The sequence below is a fragment of the Plecotus auritus genome, assembly GCF_963455305.1.
Source record: "Plecotus auritus genome assembly, chromosome: 2".
In the NCBI taxonomy this organism is placed as follows: domain Eukaryota; kingdom Metazoa; phylum Chordata; class Mammalia; order Chiroptera; family Vespertilionidae; genus Plecotus; species Plecotus auritus.
In genome coordinates this window covers 1430410-1450512 of record NC_137771.1, presented here as the reverse complement: position 1 = coordinate 1450512, position 20103 = coordinate 1430410, and the positions used below count along the sequence as shown (strand labels likewise).

Genomic DNA, 20103 nt, shown 5'->3' with positions numbered 1-20103 from the left:
CACTCTCTGCCCCCCAGCTCCATGCCAGGGCCACACGCTGCTGGCGCCTGAGGCGGCTCCCTGGCTGCGAGGGAGAAGCCACCGGCAGCCGTGCCAGCTCGGCGGAGGGCGCCCGTCCAGGGCGGAGCCGGGCTGCAGGGGCGCTGTGGGCTGGGAGGACAGGGGACCCGCCGGGCCTCCGGGCCTCCAGGCAGACGGGGTCCTCGTTCACCTTCGGGTTCACGCGCACGTCCAAGGTCCGAGTCTGTCCGTCCGAGATGGGGTTTCCTCTGCGTCTGAGATTCAGTTTGGGCGGAAAGTCTCAGCGGGGTGGGGGAAGGGCCTGCCCACAGAGGGGGCTCCCCCGGCTCCCGTTCTCACACCCCGAGCGCTGCTGTGGGACCCCGGGGTCCTCCCACGCTCTCCTGCGGGGCGATGCTGCCGATGCCTTTCAGAACGCTCACGGGGGAGCTCAGGCCACGGGAATCCCGGCCACCACTTCCCCGAAAGGGAGAAATCAAACGCTCGTCCCAGGCTGCACCCCATGCCTGCACTGAGCCCTGCACCCTCCCCCCCACCCCCTGCCCCTCAGGCAGGCCCGCCCCAGCAGGTAATGAATCACCGATGGGAACTGATCACCTGCCGCTCGCTCTCCAGCCTAATCTGGTGGGTGACGCTGCTTTCAGGGACCTTTCCATGGGGTGGGGGCGGGGGTGGGGGTGGGGGCGGGGGCGGGGGTGGGAAGTGGAATCAACTCATGGGGGATGGGGGGGGCACAAGGCCACCTGGATAACGCCATCCCCCCCGCATGGAGCTGCCGGAACTGCCGGCCACACTTTGGGCCCATTAATCACCCTTATCTGCTCGGGGAGGGCCCCCGAGCCGCCCAGGCAAGTTCAGGTGCTCGGAGGTGGCGGCAGGTCAGAGTCCGTCCCGGGGGCCCCGTTTTCTGTCTCAGCCGCTGGAGCCACCCAAGTCCCTCCTCCGGGTGCGGGGGAGGCTGTTCCCGGCCGTGTGCGGAGGGGTCCCCGGGGGCGGGCTCCGGCGCGGTGGTGGGAAGGACCCGGCGGGGCGGAGGAGGCAGCCCACTTCCCGACTTTCTGCGCCTTGGCCCCATTACACCTCTCGGCTTTGCAGCCTTTGATTCAGCAAAATCAAGGATGCAAACTTCTTAGGAGTACTTAGTTTCCATGGCAACCGGAGCTGACCTCAATATTATTGTTCTCAAGAGGGGACTGACTTTCCTATATGTTCACGCGCTGAATTAATGGACTCCCGGTTCTTTATCAGCGGCCCCCCGAACAAAGGGCTTTCAGCCACTGTCCAGCCTTTTGTCCGGGGCTTACGGCGACGAGGCGGGCCTATTCAGCCCCAGATTATCAAAATCAACTCGGGGCTGTCTCCGTGGCGGCTAAACACACTTCGGTTTCATAAAGACATAACTGACCCCGCATGCAAATTCGTAATTGCAATCGCGGGGTGCTCGGGCTCGCGGGGTGCTTTCCTGGTCCTAACTGGAGTGACAGCGCCGCTGGCTGGGGCGCGGAGAGGGGCGAGGCCGGGGTTTCCGACATGGGCACCTCGCGGCACAGAGCAGCGGACGCCCAGGCTCGCTGCAGGCCCGGCCCGGAACAGCCCAGCCCGCCGCCTGCACGCGGCACTTCATTCCGAGGGAGCAGTGCCTGTGGTCCCCTCATTTCTCGGTCCAGCCACCTCCCTCCCCCCTCCTCCCTCCCCCACCTCCAGCCACCTGGAAAATAGCTATGCTTCCCTCGGGGAAAACGGTGCGAAAGAAATAAACCGCGGACGCAGCGGCGGGGACACGCATGCTTGGCTTGCGGTGCTGCGCAGAGCAGAGCCTGAACCGCCCGGGAGCCAGGACCACCCCGCAGAGCACCCAGTCAGGCCGCAGAGCACCCAGTCAGGCCGCAGAAGGCTCCGCCCTCTGTGTGTGGCCTTTTCTAGGACCAGCGGTACAAAGACCCTTCACAGGTGCCTGCCTGTCCCCACGGCTCCCTTCCTGGGCTCACGCAGCTCAGTTCTCCTTCCGGCTCCCAGGTCAGCCTTCATCAGCCCCCGCCGCCCCCCCCCCGCCCCCCACGCCCCCATGGAGGGACACGGGAGACCTCCCGGCTGCCCGTCACCGGAGGCATTTGGCCCGGGTCAGGCGACGGAAAAACAAAACAAAACAAAAAACGTTCGCACACGAGGGCCCCGTGGGACGGGCCACGGTCCTAACATCCAAATAATCATTTCACAAATTATCATAATTATCCATCCATCACCCTGTTTGCACAGTGCCGGCTGGGCTATCCGATGGCTTTTATGACCTGTAGCATTTCGCGCGTAATAGCGGGAGAGATTTATGGACCCATCACGCCCCCTCTTCCCGCGGTAGGACTTCATTAGCTCGATTTATTTTTGTCTTTCCTCCTCAGCCCCGGCCTCGCCGGCCTCCCCTGGAGCGCTGGCTGGGGCGCCAGGGCCTCCCAGGCTTCTGGAGAGGAGCTTTCCTGGGCCCCCTCCTGCCCCGCTCCTGCGAATCCTGATTTATTTATTTATGTGTGTATGTGGGGGGGGGGTGTTGGTGGACAAGAAGGAGAGAAAAAAAACATTTTTAAAAGCCCACTTTCCTTTGTGTGTCTGCCGTGGGTTGCTCTGTATTAACACGTCCGTCCTTCCTCTCCAGACGGCCCAGGCAAACAAGACAGAGCGTCACAACGCCGAGGCGACCGGGGCCGTGTCCCCCCGTTCATATCCCCGAAGAGATTGGAATCAAAATTCCTTTCGCTGATACCATCTCCCCGGGTGGACCACACTCTTGTTCAGGGATAAATCCAAGCCCTCCAGAAAGTCAAGAATAAATTTAAGCCTTTTGCCAAATGTCTATCCTATTGGATTTTGATAAGACGGCCATTGAGCCTTAACAATGTCCTCCATCCATTTCCAGCAGGCCCTTAACACGGCTCTTTATTCGTCCCCAAAGCCTCTTCGCCCGGCCTTTTTATTACCGGCTCCGGCGGGCTCTCCAGGGAGCGGGCGACCTGAGTGATGGATGGACCACTGGTTAGATTATCTCCCGCAGATGTTTGCTCTCCCGTAGCCGCGGGCTTTCCCTCTAAGTAAACAGACTAAATAGAGTCGTTGGAGGGGGCAGTCCCAGAGGCCCAGGCCTGGAAGCTAGAAAAGGCAGTGCAGCCGGACCCGGGGCCACGGTGACTTTGGGGGGAAGTGTGAGGGCCCTGCGCCCTGGGCGCGCATTGGGGGCGCAGGGGGCGGCGAGGGCACAGGGGTGGGGGTGGGCACAGGTCTGAGTCTCCAGGCTGCGGGGGCTACAGAGGGGACATGGGGACCGGGAGCTGTGGCTGGCTGGGGGGAGGATGGAGGAGGATGCGAGAGTGGGGAGAGGGATGAGGGGGGTGATGAGAAGCCTGGGGGGTTGCAGGAGACACCGGGGGCGGGGGCGGGGAGGAGGGTACTCAGGGGTGGGATGCCCAACTCAGCCAGGAGGTGGCTCCGCCCTTCTGGAGGCGGGGCCAAGCCTAGCACCGCTCACAAGCCGCTGTGTGTCACCCCAATGGGAGGCCCAGGCCCAGCGGCATCCTGCCTGGGAATCCGCGGCCACTGGGGTGTGGACGCCGCCCGCCGCCCTGGGCCCCGGCTGCTTTACTGGTAAACTCTGAGCCAATGGCTTCCTCAGCCCCGTCAGCCACCGGGCTCTCTGACACTGAGAACGTCTTCCAGCGACGTCCCCGCGACAGACGGCATTTCCCGCAGCTCCCGGGCCTCGCTGCCGCGCGGAGGCACCGACGTTCGCCACCGTTCACGGGCGCGGAGAACGAGCGGGAGGATGGCCTTCCTCAAGTCGGACTGGAGAAAGCTCACGATGCCAACGGGCCACCCCAAGGACGCACGCGCCCCCCGCGCCCCCCCCCCCCCACCCAGTGCTTCCCCATCCTTTGGTCAAGACTCCCAGACCCCGTCTTCTGGGAAGGAGAGGCCCCGCTCCGCCAGACACAGAAATCCCAAAGCACAGAACCCGTGGGTGGGGCCCCAGGCCCGCTACCAAGGAACCCCCCGCCACGCGCTCAGCCAGCCGCTCGCAGAGACGCGGGAGGTGCCAGGGCACACACCGCATCGCTGTGACGTCTGTTCGTCAGCCCGGCCTTCTGTGCGGGAAGAGGGTCAAAGGAATGCTGCATCTTTTTGTCTCTTTGGTCCCCTGGATAAACCCCTTTGCCTCTACTCGCCTCTCTCCCAGGGCCACCCCCTCCCTTCCAGAGCAAGGGGGGACACAGCCCGACGGGCCCCCATCGAAGCACCGCCCTTAGGTTGCCGGCAGCTCACCCCGAGACCTCGGCCACCCCTCTCGTCACACCCCTCATGCCAATGGCATCTAAGTTTGGTGGGAGAAAGGGGCGATTCTGGGGCTCAGGGGACAGCAGGGCTGCAGAGAGCAGCGGGAGGAGGTGGGCAAGCCCCCGCCAGGGGCCCGTCCCCGAATAGCCGGCAGCCACGGCGCCCCGCACTCCAGTGCCCGATGCTGGCCCCCGGACTGGGAATCTATGGGGAGAGGGACCCCTGTACCCCCAGACAGGCTCCCAAGCATCTGTGTGAAGGGGAGGCCCACGTGCAGCTGGGCTGTGGGAACAGGGCCTGGCCAGAGGGCGCCTGGCCCCCATCCGTGAGCAGCGCTCGGGAAAGCCCTGGACCACTCGGCCAGCGCCAGACGGCCTGCCCCGCACAGAAGCGGCTGCAGGAGGACAGAGAGGTGCTGAGCTCGTCCTCCTGTCGGCCAGTGTCCAGCACCTGCCCCTCACGTCCTTGACCCTGGACTTGACCTCTGGCCTACTGCCTTGACCTTGGCACCCAGCCTGGACGACCGACTGCCCATGCCACCATAAAGACATCACTCCTGACCTCCCCCCAGACTGCCCCACTGTCAGCAGCAGGCCAGCCAGGGAGCCAGGGCCGGACGGTCAGGTCCCGAGTTTTGGGGTGAAATGAAGATTTCACATTCGCTCCAGACCTGGAGGTGACCGCAGGCCCTTTCCTGGGGGTGAAGCACTGGGGTTCCCGCGTGGGAGACCGGCTCGCGTCCCTGTGACCTCAGATTCCTCAGGAAAATGTGAACTCGCTCCGGCGGCGGGAAACGGGAGGGAGCGTGCCGGGGGCTCCGTCCCTGAGGAAGAGCGGCCTCGGGCACCGGGCAGTGGGGCTGGAGTGGACACTTGTCCCCAATCGGCTCAGACAGAGGTTTCCACGGGGCAACAGCAAGGTAAAAGGTCACCCCCCCCCCGCCAGAGGTCCCCCAGGAGGTCACCGCAGGGCAGGAAGTGTCTCCCACGGCAACAGCTTCTCCACAGTCAATGTCTCTGGGTTGAACATGGAGAGAAGGATGGGTCCCTGTCCCTCATACATAGGTCAGTCCCGGCCCTCACATGTAGGTCTGCCCAGAGCGGCCCCACCCCTCACATGTAGGTCTGCCCAGAGCGGCCCCACCCCTCACATGTAGGTCTGCCCAGAGCGACCCCACCCCTCACATGTAGGTCTGCCCAGAGCGGCCCCACCCCTCACATGTAGATCTGCCCAGAGCGGCCCCACCCCTCACATGTAGGCCTGCCCAGAGCGACCCCGCCCCTCACATGTAGGTCTGCCCAGAGCGGCCCCACCCCTCACATGTAGGTCTGCCCAGAGCGGCCCCACCCCTCACATGTAGGTCTGCCCAGAGCGACCCCGCCCCTCACATGTAGGCCTGCCCAGACAGTGACCCCGCCCCTCACATGTAGATCTGCCCAGAGCGACCCGCCCCTCACATGTAGGCCTGCCCAGAGCGACCCCGCCCCTTACATGTAGGTCTGCCCAGAGCGACCCCGCCCCTCACATGTAGATCTGCCCAGATGGCGATCCCACCCCTCACATGTAGATCTGCCCAGATGGCGATCCCACCCCTCACATGTAGGTCTGCCCAGAGCGGCCCCGCCCCTCACATGTAGATCTGCCCAGATGGCGATTCCACCCCTCACATGTAGGTCTGCCCAGAGCGGCCCCGCCCCTCACATGTAGATCTGCCCAGATGGCGATCCCACCCCTCACATGTAGGTCTGCCCAGAGCGACCCCACCCCTCACATGTAGATCTGCCCAGATGGCGATCCCACCCCTCACATGTAGGTCTGCCCAGAGCGACCCCGCCCCTCACATGTAGGCCTGCCCAGAGCGACCCCGCCCCTCACATGTAGATCTGCCCAGAGCGGCCCCACCCCTCACATGTAGGCCTGCCCAGAGCGACCCCGCCCCTCATATATAGGTCTGCCCAGAGCAGCCCCGCCCCTCACATGTAGGCCTGCCCAGATGGCGGTCCCGCCCCTCACATGTAGGCCTGCCCAGATGGCGGTCCCACCCCTCACATGTAGGCCTGCCCAGAGCGGCCCCGCCCCTCACATGTAGGCCTGCCCAGAGCAGCCCCGCCCCTCACATGTAGGTCTGCCCAGAGGGCACCCCCTCCATGGAGAACTCTGTCGGGGTGTCTCAGCTCCATCCACCCACCAGGTGCACAGAAAAGCCAGGACAGTTTGGCCGAACTTTCCACGTCGGGAGCGAGGGAGGGGCCTGGGCGGGACGTGAAAGCTCAGCTCTGAGCCTGACAGCCGTGAGCACGCGCTCCGTGACTGACACTGAGACGGAGCCGTGCTGGCTCATCGCTCCCGGGTTGGGCGGCGCCCCTGACGCTGTCGGGGTGCACTCAGCACGTGCCGCCCGCGCTCCGCCTGGGGTGCTTCATGGCAAAGATGCCAAAGAAGAGCAGCCTTCTCTGCTTCTCCTGCAGACCAAGCACTGGCCCAGCTGCCGCGGGGAGTGTGGGCGTCGGTGTGTATCACGTGTGTGCACCACGTGCATGCGTGTGCATGTGCGTGTGCATGTGCGTGCTCAGGGATGGCCCACTAGCTAGAGGCTGAGCCGTCTGAGGACCGGCTGGCCACGGGTCTTGGAGACGAAGTCAGGGCGTGGGCCCCTCCACCGCTGGGCAGTGGGCAGCCAGCAGCCGCAGGCACGGACCTGCCCGTGAGCGTCACTCCCGCCGTGTTCACTCCCGCAACCTCTTAGAGCTGACGCTCGTCCCGCTTTTCCCCGCCACGCAGCAGAGCGCAGGCCACGGCTGCCCTGACACCTCCTTGCGCCTGAGGGCGGGCAGCGAGCTCACCGCCACGAGGAACCCTTCGGGAGGCGGCGTGCACGAGGCCAAGGCCGGCGGGCCGCAGTCACCCGTGTCCCCTCCCGCTCGCTCTCCTCAGGGGAGACCCGGGGGCGACCGTGGGAAAGAGCTGCGTGCTCTCAGCGGCAGCGCTGCCTGGCCTGCCGCGTTCCCGCAGGACGGGGCCCTGCCGGCTCTCAGCTCAGCTAGCAGACGGAGGCAGCCCGTCCGAAGGACAGGGACGCGCCCATCTGTGCCCGGGCAGGCACGGCCACGCCCCCTCGGGACGGCCACGCCGCCAGCCCGCCCGCACCCGCGTCCGTCCGGACGCCCACGACGAAGGCCCAGAGGCCGGAGCCGTCTCCTACCTTTCGGACGCAGCCCTCCTGCGGCGACACCTCCGCCTCGGTCAGCATTTGCTGCAAAACAACGTGGAAAGGGGGGTGAGTTCCGGGCCACGGGGGGTCCCAGGCACCACGGCCACGGATCGCATCGGGCCGGTCGCGTGTTGCTGGAATAACGAGCCTGAGGCCCGACGACGGCTTCTCCATGCGAAGGGCAGCGCCTCCCTGGCGGGGTCTCCCCAGTGTGTCAGAGACGGTAAGGAGCCGCTTCCCCCCCCCCGAGGACATCCCCTCCCTGGAAGGCAGTGGGTCCCACAGGGACGGGGCCACCCTGAGTCGCTCCCCCTGGGCCCAGAGACCCGGGGCGGAGACCTGCACGCGTTCTGAGAGCCGGTTCAGCGGGGACACGGAGGTGTTCGGAGCCGCGTCCTGGACTCTCCCTGTTCCCTCTGAGCTCACCAGCAACATGGGTCTGCGTGTGGGGGTGACTTTGCCGCCTGGAGCACCCTGGACGGGGGCAGGCGGGTCCCGCGGCCGCACAGACACAGCCTGGGACGGCGAGGGAGAAAGGTCAGCCACGCCGGTTTCCTCGTAGCCTGGGCTTGGCCCTGACCCAGCTGGGCTGGGACAGCTGTCACCTGTCGCCTGGCGGGCGTCTCCGGAAAACCACCAGTTCCACCCCCGGGGGCAGCGTTTTGGGGACGGTCCCGGGCGCTTTCTAGGTTAAGCTCAGGGACAGCTCAGCGACACGGCGAGGTTCCCCTCTGGAGCCGAGAGCCGCCAGATCCACGGGCACTGGAAGGTCATTTCCTTAGGAATGCGGGCCGAGGTTGAAACGGATACTTGAGAAATCAAACGAGGAACGGGGTCACCTCCAGGGATTTTACTTCCCCTCCCCTGAAAATTACGCTGCTGCCTTTTCAAGGTCCGAGCACGGAGCAGAGTGCCTACCAGCACCCACCAGCACCCGCCAGCACCCACCGGCACCCGCCAGCACCCACCAGCGCCTGCCAGCGTCCACCAGTGCCCGCCAGCGCCCGCCAGCGCCCGCGTGGGCAGGTGTGAGGACCGGAAGCTGCGGTCCAAAACACGGGCGCGTTTTCCCGGGCTCAGCTGTAATAACACTAAGTCATATTTTTAAAATGTTGAGAATTCTAACCAATTGGGGGAGTTTATGTTTCTTTTAATAGATTCTGAAGTTGTGGTTTGGAAGGTGACTCCAGCGAATCAAGGAAAGAGGGGGGAGGGTGGGCCATGCAGACGGAGGCCGGACCGGTCCCCGGGGCAGCCGTGGAGACCAGGGCGCGGGGCCCTGTCCCTGACTGGCCGGCGCTGGACGGGCCGTGGAGATGGGCCCAAGGCTGGAGCCGAGGTCAGCAGCGGGCGGCCGGCCTTCCTCCTTCGTCTGCCTGCTTTCCACTCCACATCCCCGGCACGGGCCCACAGCCGCTCCTCGCCGCTGCTCCTGGCTGGAGGGGTCTCTCTGGGTCCCCAAGAAGTCAGTGCCACCCACACAGGTGACACTGCGAACCCGCCTCCTAGCCTCTGGCCAGCACCACTTTCTTCACCCTCACCTCTCACCCCCCGCCCCCCGCCCCCCGCCCCCCGCCCCCCGCACCGCCCTGGACCCTGACTGGGAGCTGCGTGGCCCTGAGGCTGAGCGGGGTTCGCTGGCCCCTGGTTGGGCCCCGCCAGGAGGCCCCTCCTCTTCCAGCGGGAAGAAGGCTCATGGGGGCCTCCAGGCCAGAGCCATGTGCAGGCCATGGTCCCTGCTTGTCCCCATCGCTCCCTGGAGGCCGTCAGCACCGCATCCCCATACCTGAGCCCGCTGGTCCCCAGCACAGGCTCCCCTGGGCCCCGAGGGGAGTCGCCCTCTAGGGGAGCCCCCGCTTCCCGCTGCGGTCCCGCTGGGGCGCCACAGTGACTCTGGCGGCCGTGGCCTCCCTCTCCCCGTCCCCGAGGCCTGTTGGTGGAGAGGGCAGCTGTGATAACTGAGCAGGTTTCGGTCTGCAGGCCGGTCACATCTGTCCCCTCGGCCTGCCCGTAGCATTGGGTGGGGGAAGAGGGTTATGGCATGGCCAGATGGACGGGGGGGACCGGGCAGGACCAAGGGGGAATGGGGGGCCAGGTGGGGCCAGATGGACCGGGGGGGGGGGACCAGGCAGGACCAAGGGGGACCAGGCGGGGCCAGGAGCTCCCGGCTGTCCTCACTGCTCCTCTGAGCCCGGCCCCGCTCCCTCGGGCTGTGGGTGTGGCTGCCTCCAGCACCTCCACAGGGAGGACAGGTGACCAGGAAAGCCCCCCACCTCGTGACGCAGGGAGAGGTGGGTGAGGCCTCACGTGCCCAGCGCCCTCCCCAGAGGGAGCTGCAGTGACCTCGGCGTGTCCTCCTTCCAAGGGAGGCCTGACGCGGCTTCCAGAACCCCCTGTTCCGGAAGCGTCTCTCGCCTCCCTCTTTACCAGCGCCCTGGCAGGTACGCATCTCGCTGCCTCTGCCCTTCACCCCGCGCTGACCTCGGCGGCCACGGCCGGACGCGCCCCTCCGGAGCCCGCCTCCCCCGCCAGGGCCGCGCGGGGCTGAAACGCCTCTTTCTTCTGCGGGCCGGGCCCTCGCACCGCCTCGCGGCCGGGGCGCTGGCAGAGGCTGCGGCCGCTCTCAGGCCGCTCCCGGCCCGGCACAAGGAGGAGGTGTGTTCGCTCTGACTTCGCGTTTTAGCCAAGGGAGCGAGGTCTGACCTCCGGCGTTCCGCTCCGCTCGCGGTCTCGGAGCCAGGGCTGAACTAAGTGGAGTTGGGCAAGATGTCCTTCCTGACTCGGAAACATAAACACCTCTTTCTCCAAAGCGCCCGCCGGGCAGGCAGACCAGCCAGCTCGCTCGCTCACGGCTCGGGGCGCGGGCGTGTGCCCGGGGCCGGGCTCTCTGCTCGCGTCACAAACGGGTCCCAGAAGGCTCCCTCATCCAACACAACCTGTCGTGACAGGGTCTGCAAACGTCGCCGCGGGAAGACGCCCGACGGAGCCGGCCTCTCGGCTTCCAAACCAGAGAGAAGTGGGGGAGCCCCCCGCCAGTCTGTCCTGTGGCCCCGAGTCACCCAACGCCACGGTTAACCGCCTCTTACCCTTGGCCTCGGAGCCCAGACCGCTTTCCAACCTGCGTCCCCCTTGTCCACCGCGGACGTCGCCTCCCCCGGGCCCACAGCTGGGAATCGGGGCCTCCGAGTGGCTGACCGCTGCCACGGTCGGGGGTCAGTGCTGTCTGGGGGGCCCTTGGGGTGTTGGGAGAGGACGGCTGGGTCCCCGGGGCGGATGGAGAGTCCCTCCCCCTGCCATCCCTGAGCCTCACTCCGCTGACTCAGGGGAACCGGGGGCCATGGGGGCTCAGGGGCTGCGGGAGACACAGCCTGAGCGGAGGGGACAGGACTGGGCCGGTGGGCAGCTGCTCTGGACCCCATGTGGCCTGCCCTCAGAGACGGGGTCACGCCCTGAGCAACGCCTGCAGGTGGGCCTCGGGAGCTGACAACCTGAACTCCGCAGTTCCGGGCTCCACTCGGCCTCAACAAAACATGTCCACAGCCCACGTGCACAGCCCACATGCACCCAGCCCCACGTGTGCACACAGCCCACGTGCACCCAGCCCCACGTGTGCCCACATGCACACAGCCCCACATGCACACAGCCCCACGTGTGCCTACAGCCCACACGTGCTCACAGCCCCACACGTGCCCACAACCCCACACATGCACACATTCTCACGCATGCCCACAGCCCCACATGCAAACAGCCCCACGTGTGCACACAGCCCCACGTGCACACAGCCCCACGTGTGCACACAGCCCACACGTGCACACAGCTCCACACATGCCCACAGCCTCACATGCACACAGCCCCACATGCACACAGCCCCACACATGTACACAGCCCCACACATGTACACAGCCCCACACATGCCCACAGCCTCATATGCACACAGCCCCACATGTACACAGCCCCACGTGTGCCCAAAGCCCCACACGTGCACACAGCCCACACGTGCTCACAGCCCCACGTGCACACAGCCCCACGTGCACACAGCCCCACGTGTGCCCAAAGCCCCACACGTGCACACAGCCCACACGTGCACACAGCCCCACATGCACACAGCCCACACGTGCACACAGCCCACACGTGCACACAGCCCCACATGCACACAGCCCACACGTGCACACAGCCCACACGTGCACATAGCCCCACGAGTGCACACAGCCCCACACGTGCCCACAGCGTCACTTGCGTCTCCGCCCTTCCTGGGAGACTCAGGCTCTGAAGAACAATTCTCAACCTTAATTCTGGATCCAAACCAAAGTCCGACATGACTGCCCGGCCCCGGTGTCAATGCTGCGCTCCCGTCGCACAGGCAGGGTCGCCATGGAGGCAGATGACGACAAGGGGCGGGGGGGGGGCATTGTCTGGGGCCACGACGCGGGGGCCCGTCCCGGCACCTCGCAGGTGACTCTCCTCTCCTTCCCGGGACAACCCATCGGGGCAGGAGCGGAGATTACCTGCCTCACAGACAGGAAATCGAGGCCGGGGCGTCGGGCCACCGGGCAGAGGTCAAGGAGGTGCTAAGTGGAAAAACCCGAGTTCACACCCAGGCTCCAGGCTCCGGCTTCTGCTCTGGAGGCAGCCGGGGGGGGGCGGGGGGGGTCGCGGAAACAAGCCACAGGGCACCCCTTCCGACCGGACTCACACCTGAAGCCCCGCCAGGGCGCTCCCCGGGGCTGGGCGCCTTCCCGCTGGCCGGCCGCGGGGACAGGAACCCCGAAGGGCTTCAGTCACCCCGCCGGCCGCGCTGGCTGCGCAGCAAAGGCTCCCGGGGTGTTGACACAAACTCTTGTGCTCTCGGCGGGAGCGGTGAGACTTGTTTATTTTCCGCATTTAAAACGCCGCTTGGCCAAGCGGAGCTGCAGAAGTGATTTTTTTCGAGAGGCGCCTTGGACACTGTTTTTAGCTTTTCTGCCTAAACAGATACTCAGCCCTTTCAAGTGAGCCTGCCGGTGAATGGAGTCTCTCTCCTTACGCCGAAGGAAAATATTTACACAGCCCAGCGCGGCCAGCTCCTCCAGAGGGCCCATCCCTCCAGGATGGGGCTCCCCGCTGTTTACATTCCCAGCAGGCCTCTCCCCTCACCCGCCTGCCCCCCCTCCCCATGTGTTCCCAAGCCTCCCGCCCAGACCCTGGAGCCAGGGGCATGCACCCCGATTCCCCCCCAGGAGCCCACACCGCTGTCCAACCCGAGGACACAGCCCCGGGCGAATGACAGACAAGGACACCGGGGTCACTGCTGGGACGGGGGGCGGGGGGGGACCCGCAAGGAGCTGTGCTGGAGGCTCCCCCGCCCACTTTCCAGTGTGTTGCCCCACCCAGCCCCCCCGGCCTGGAGCGTGGGGCCTGACGCTGCGCCCAGGCCGCCAGAGCCGCGGGGGGCAGACCATTGTTCCCCGGCCAGGGAGGCCATGCTCCGGCCCAGAGCCTCTGGGCGCGGTGTGCCCGCCGTCAGACGTGCCCAGAACAGTCTGTGCGCTGGCGGGCCCCGGCCACGCGCATGCACCCTGTGCCTGGACACCCCGCCCGCCCGCCCGGGGGCTCCGGGGCCTGCGGCTCCCTGTGGCAGGAGCGACGGCGTGACTGAAGGAATGGGCTCCGGCCCCGCCCCAGGTCCGCCCCAGGCTCGATAGTCCCGGAGGGCAGGGTGGCACCACCCTCACACCCCCGTCTCCCGCAGCCACTGAGCGCCTGGCGTCTGCACGGCCCCGAAAGGCGCTTGGCAGAAAATTCAAGAACCTCGCAGTAGCACCGACCCAGCGTTGTTAGCTATGCCGGGGCCGAGGCTATGGAGCGAACCCTCCTTCAATGCCTTGAGCCCCAAGGAGCGAGGGGGTCACGCACTGGGTGCTTCTGGGAGCAGAAAGCCTGAAGCAGAGTGTGGAGGTGGGGAGGGCACTGCCCGGGGTGGGGGGGGGGGGCAGGGCAAACAGCACCCGGAGGAAGAGGGGGGCCGAGGGGCTGAGAGGCCCGGGGGCTCTGCTGGGCACCCCGCGTGTGGACCGGGCCTCTGAGGGTGGATGTGGGCGCGGTGCTGGCAGGACAGGGCAAGGGTGCAGGGCGGAGGGTCTGCAGGGGGCAGGGCTGGGCTGACCACCTGCCAGGGCTGGAGGAGAGAGAGCAGGTTACCCCCGGTCGGACGGTCGGACGGTCGGACGGTCGGACGGTCGGACGTCCAACCTCTGTGCTGGGCCTTCCCAGCCGAGGCTTCGGTTTCTCCCCCCGCCACGCACCAGCCCGCCGCCGGCCAAAGACGGCTCCTCCCTGTCCTGGGCGCCCCGGTCTCAGAGCCCACCCAAGGCGCTGCCCAGCACTTCCTGTCACCCCTTCCGAGGGGGTGGCTGACCCAGCCCCGGCCCCCCCGGAGCAGGCCAGGCCTCTGGGGCTCTGTGCACAGGCCCCTCCCGCTCGTCCCGGCCTCCGGGGGGCTCTCCCCTGAGCCGCTCCTGGGCGGAGGCACGTGCTGGTGCCCAGGCCACGAGGGGCGGGCGGGAGAAGGCCCAGTTCCACCAGGCAGGGTGCTGGGCGTGTCCCATGTCCCACCTGCCCCGGGACGGCCCCCACCCCTGCTTCCTGAAGACGGATGGCCCCGGAGGAAGTGGGCGTAAATCACGGGGGCGGGGGGGGGGTGGGGAGGGTGACGCGGGCACTTCCCACCGACACCTCATGACAAGCCATGACGTTCGGCCGCAGAAAGGGAAGCGCGGGCGCATCCAGGGCCTCGTGATCGCGGTGGCTCGGGAACCCACACGCGTGCCGGAGACGCGGAGAACGTCCCGCGGGGCCGTGTGCTCCTGACCTGGTGCCATAGCTGCCTTCTGCGGCTGGGGTCCGAGAGAAGAAACGCAAAGGGCGGCCCGGACCCTGCAGAGGGGGTCCCAGTGGGGAGGGCGGGTGCTGCTGGGGCTCAGCCCACAGAGGAGGCGCCGAGCTGGGGGCACGGCGGGTGCCCATCATCCCTCCCTCCTCCGTCCCACAGGCCCGCGTCCCGAATTCCCAGGCCACTCGCAGCGCCTGCCGCGCCTGGGCACACCCGGAGAATGAACCGCCACGGACGCGTGTCTCCAACACCCCAAAGACCGGGGGCCCCGGGCTCTGCCTGGCCAGGAGCGGGTCCGCGGGTACACGTCCTCCATCTCCAGCGGCCGCTCGGAGACGGGACAGAGGACGGCCTGAAGGAACCTCGCCCGACGTTCCAGACTGTTCTCTCGCATCCCTGCACAGCCTGGCCCACCGCAGCCCAGAACACCGCCCGGCCCTCGAGAGCCGCCATGCCCAGTGCGCCCCCCGGGCGTCAGGGCACTGCCCATGCCCCCTCGCTGGAACCACGGCCAGCACCGGCCCTCCGGCTGCCCGCCAGATGGGGCTCTCCCACTCGTACAAAAACGATGTCCCCCCCCCCCGCCCCCCGGGGCCATGGCGGCCGACTGTTGCTTCTGAAAGCACCCCCGGTCCCGTGCACACACTCTGCCCGGGCCCCTCGAGGGCGGCCCACCGGGACGCCGCCCGCGACCCCACGCCGCCCCGGCGGACTCTGCACCTCGCGGTCTCTCTCCCACGGGGACGTACATCCGGGTCGGTTATTGGTTCTGTGCACAGATCTGTCTTCTGTTCGCAACCTTTCTGGTCACAGCAATAACCTGGGTATTGACGGACTCGTCGAACGCACTTGCCCTGGCCCCTGCTTATCGATCACCTGTCCGTTAAGATGACTTGTAATAATCATAAGTGAGCGGGGGCCGATCTCCCAGCCCCGGCCGCTCCCACGCACGCAGCCGGGGGTTCCGCTGGGCAGAGGCCAAGATGGGGCCTCCCGGGCACCCCAGGATCCGGGCTCCTCCTGAGCTGTACGGCCCCACCCAGCTCGCTGGGGCTTGGGGTCACCTTGGATGATCTGGAGGGGGGAGGGTCAGAGATCACCACCCCAGACCTCAAAGCAGAAGGAATAGAACTCGGTTAAAAACAGCAGGCCGCTCAGCACCTCGTGGGGACAGGGAGGCGAGGGGGTGTAGACACGCAGCCCCGTCGTCAGGGTCCCAGGGGCCATGGCCCGGGGGACGGAAAGCCGTTCCCGACCTAGTCCCGGCCTTGCCTGACCCCCGCCTCTACTTATCCCCCTTCCTCCTCCCTCGGCAGGGGCGCATGCACTCCCCCCCAGAACCTGCCACCAGGGAGGCCGGAAGCACCTCCGATCCCGTTCCTGCCTATGGACCGCCGGCGGGGGTGTCTCACTAACGCTCACACCGCCCCCTCCTGACACCTTGCCCTGGGAGTGCAGAGCTCAGAGAGGCTGAGGGACCGGCCCAGGTCACACAGCTGGAACCCAGAGCCGGGACTCCCACAGGCCGAGCCCGGAGCCGTGGGGCGCTGTGACCCCGCACAACTGGCTACATTTGGAGAAGTGGGGGGGGGGGGGGGAGGATGATGAAAAGGAGCTGCCTTCTCGCCCCCAGGAATGTTTCCGTCTCAGGAGGCGATGGGGCCGGGCCCCGGGCCTGGGCTCGGTCACAGCTGCCATGTAACTGGGGACCACCGGGCGTGGGGCAGCGGGAGGCGAGAGCCGCCAGGGAGACTGCGCACGTTCTAGCGGGACCCAGTTACAGCAACAGCTGTGCCCAGGAACCCGCTGATGGCCGTGAGAACGGCAGCGTGGGACCGCAGGTCCGTGACGCGGCGCTGCCGCCAGGACCCCTGCCGGATCCGCTCTTTGGGGGGCAGGCATGGGGGCAGGAGGAGCCAGCCAGGTGTGGCCCGCCTCCCGCTGCGTCCCCTGCCAACCCCGGGCCCTTCCGCACGTCCAGCTGGGGCCCCAGCACCGAGGGGTACACCAGGGGAATTCTGCCGGCCGGCCCAGACCCACAGCCCCGGCGAAGGATGCCTGTGTGGGGGAAGCCCTGCTGGCTGAGGCAGGGTGTCAGCCTGACCCTCCTCCCCCGGGCAGAGCCTTCGGAGGGTGGGGCGAGGCTGCGGGGTGGCCCAGGGAGGCGGCATCACCGCCGGCTCTGCACCCGGGCCTGCAGCACCCCTCGGCCCCGTGCGCCTGGCCGACCACGCAGTCCCAGCTCCCCCATCCGGGCAGTGGACTGCCGGGGCACTGGACACGCCCCCACCCCCCACGCTGCCCATGGCAACCCCGGTGAACAGGAAGATGCCCATGGCAACGGGCCCGCCCATTTCCGACAGGAACTCCAGTCCTGATGCCACCGAGGACGCAGCTCCTGTGTCTGAGGCCGCCGGGCGCAGCCCCAGCCCGTGTGGGGGGACCTGCGACGGGGGCGCTCAACAAACAGCCCAGAGGGACAGAGGGCCCCGCACGCCCGGCTCCCGGCGGGGTCGGCGCCCGCAGCCAGCCCGTGGCCTGTTTTGGTTGTAAAATAAAGAAGGATGCGGGGCAGAGACCCTACCGTGTGCACGAGCCGGTCACACAGACACGTGGCCCGGGGACGGGGTCGCGACGCCGTGTCCTCGAGGTGTGGCCAGTCCAGTTGCAAGGCCTCCTTCCGTGCACAGCGTGGTGTTTTGTTTTGGGGGCCTTTTTATTTGTTTTAACCCTCCCCCGAAGACACTTTCCATTGATTTTTAGAGAGAGTGGAAGGAGAGGGAGAGACAGAGAGAAACATCGATGTGAGAGAAACACATCGATTGGTTGCCTCCTGCCCACGCCCCAGCCAGGGCCCGGGCCGGGGAGGAGCCTGCACCCGAGGTACGTGCCCTTGACCGGAATCGACCCCAGGATCCTTCGGTCCGCAGGCCGACGCTCTACCCACTGAGCCACACCGGCCAGGCCAGAGCGAGGTTTCTCTCTGAGCCCCACAGGAATGGGGGCTCGCTGGGCGGGCGGCCCCCCCCCCGCCCCGTCCCACGTAGTCTGCTCGCACTGTCGGCCGACGCCCGTGGCAAAGGCGGAGCCCCAGGCAGGAGCGCTGCCCACGCCTCCGGCAGGTGGACGGCCGGGTGAGCGAAGTGGCCGCTGCGGCCGGCGCTCGGCAGGCGAGTTCCCAGGAACACCTGATCTGGCGACAGCTGCAGCCGCCCCGGGAGGGGACGTGTGAATCGGAAGCTCTGGGTCCGCGCCATCTCCCGCCCGTTTCCCGTGGAGAGCGCAGAGCGGTCCGGAGGGAAACCTGCAAACGCCCTGGAATTCCCTCCTCCAGGCCCGCGACGCCCCTGGAGGTCTGGCCTCCCTGAGGGGGGAGGGCCCTTCACGAGGCAGGGCTGGTGGCTGAGAGGGTCTGTGCTCAGAGCCCCCGGGGGGCTGGCCTGGATTCTACGGGCTTGCCCAGCCCCCCCGCGGGCTCATGGAGGGAGGTCGGGGGTGAGGGCGCGTCCTCCTGGCACTTGGGATACGGAACGCCCTTCTGGTCGCCTCGGCCTGGGACGCCAGGGACGGAACCGCAGGCTGTCGGCGGGGGCAGCAGCCTCGAGGGCCACTGCGGGCGGGTTCCGTGCCCGGACCGGCCCCTGGCGAGTTCATTTTATGTGACGCCGGGTCGGGCAGGGGACCTGACAGCTGCAGAAAGGCGTGCAGGCCCTGCCCTGGCCCCACGGACACCCTCGGGAACACCGAGACCGTGAACCCCAACAGGACACGGACGCCGAAGGGCCTGCTCATCGGCCTGGCTCCCACAGAGCGGCTTATGCTGGGCCCCCTCCTCTTGCTCTCCGACGCGTCGCTGTGTGCGTGCGTGAGGCTCACGTCTCGTCTAAGGACCAGAACAGCTCCCTGTCCATCCCGAGAGCCCAGCTCTGGACCCTGCTGCTCTCCGGGGCCTCGGGCCCTGCACAGACCTGCTCACCTCCGCTCTCTAGTCCTGAGAGCAGAGGGGAGCCCCTCAACCCTCCCCTGGAGTTCCCGCAGCGGCCAGATGTGGCCCGGCTTCGGGGTGCACGGACCCCGGAGGGCAGGATGGAACAGGCTCCGCTGACCCGTGATGGCAGCAGGCACGTCCCCGGGGCGAGGCAGCCCCGACGGGGGAGGGGCCTCTGCGGCTCGTCAGCCACGTGTGTGCCGGTCAGTTTAACAGGACCCGGTCACCGTCGGTCTGCGGGACGGGCTCGGGACTGCGACCCCCGTTAGTGCAGGAGGAAGAGGGGCCGGCGGCCTCTGCGCTTCCCCAGAGCCGGGGACACGCAGGGAGGCCGGGCCCCTGCAGGTGTGTGAGCCCCGGGAGGGATCCCCGGCTCCGGTGCGCCCCCAGCTCCTCGCTGGTCTGCGGAGTCGACACTCCAGGACGCTGTCCGCCCAGCCCGCGTCGGGCAAAGGTGACCTCGGGGAAACACTGCCCGTGTCTTCAGAAATATCCCGGACACCGCGGGGCTTTGCGAACGCTGTTCGCGGAGCCGGGACATGCTGGTCCAGACGCGGAGAGGAGAGCTGAGGTTTTCCCGGCTCTGAGCCGCCTAAGGGTCTGTGCACCCACTTTCTGGGGTGGGGGCAGAGAGAGACAGAAAGAGGGGGGAGACACAGAGAGAGGTGGGGGAGCAGAGAGAGATGGAGGGAGTAGAGACACAGAGAGCGATGAGTCGGGTATAGGGAGAGGCAGATGTGCCCCGGAGACACTGCTCTGCGGAGCTGCGCCCACGGAGGGCGGGTGGGGCGAAGGGGCAGTGACGAGGGCCCGGCCCCAGGGCGTGGGCATTCCCCGTGCTGCAGGCGGGGTCCAGAGCCAGGACACCCCAAGTTCACTAAGGACAAGAGTCACACTCGGACCCGAGCGGCCTCTGCGTGGCCTCTGCGGGGTTCCACGCCGGCCGTAGCTGCAGACGAGGGTAACTCAGGGAGGCGCGAAGCGTCTGTCCTTCCTCCCGGCGACCCTGGCTGTGTTCGCGGGTCAGGGGTCGTGACTGTGGCAGGTGCGTGCGTGCACCCGATCCCCGCCCGGGGGCTGTGGGCTCGGGAAGTCGCCTTTGCTCCCCGGGCCCCACGGTCATGGAGACACACACGCCCCTGAGCCACCGTCGGGCCCTTCCGTCCCCAAAGAGGCTGCACGACGTGGACGGGAGCATCTGTCCCCTCAGCCCGCGGGTCAGCCCGGGCGGCCTCCCACAGCCCGTCTTGGTCTCCCCCCGTGGAAAAGGTCTGCTCCGATAAAGCAGTAAATCTCGGGGTACCGGGGCCACATCTGGACAGAGGACGGGACGAGGAATAAAGCTGAGCCCTGGGGCGCCGGGCTCAGGACAAGCGCGTGTCAGGGCCGGCGAGGGAGATGCTGTGCCCGCTGACCAGCGCTGTGCCTGTGGCCGTCCGCTCGGGACACAGCGCCCAGTACAAACGGCCGGCGGCCAGCCGGGGACTCTGGCCCTGGCCTTTCACCACGGTGGGCCCCCGAGCTGGGCGCTACATCCCAGGTCCCAGGGTCCAACGGGGGGCCCACGGGTCTGATCTCCGTTCGCCGTTGGCTGTGAGCGTGCGCGGAGACCCCTGTGTGCTTGGCCATCACGGTGTCGCCTCCCCGGGCACCTCCACTCGGCAGCTCGTGGCCGAGACGCCGCAATCTTTTTACCCA

General features: G+C 67.3%; 1 protein-coding gene across 2 annotated transcripts in view; it reads right to left on the bottom strand.

The window, feature by feature from the left end:
* Positions 1 to 20103, bottom strand: part of PRDM16 (PR/SET domain 16) — a gene marked incomplete at its 3' end in the record, with an annotated part of 293838 nt that overhangs the window by 147207 nt on the left and 126528 nt on the right. Inside the window, exon 3 of one of the 2 annotated variants that reach the window (XM_080658196.1) lies at positions 7541 to 7591. In XM_080658196.1, the coding sequence (XP_080514322.1) occupies positions 7541 to 7591 (51 nt within the window). The remainder of the gene's footprint in view (positions 1 to 7540; positions 7592 to 20103) is intronic. The other variant, XM_080658197.1, reaches the window with a different exon arrangement.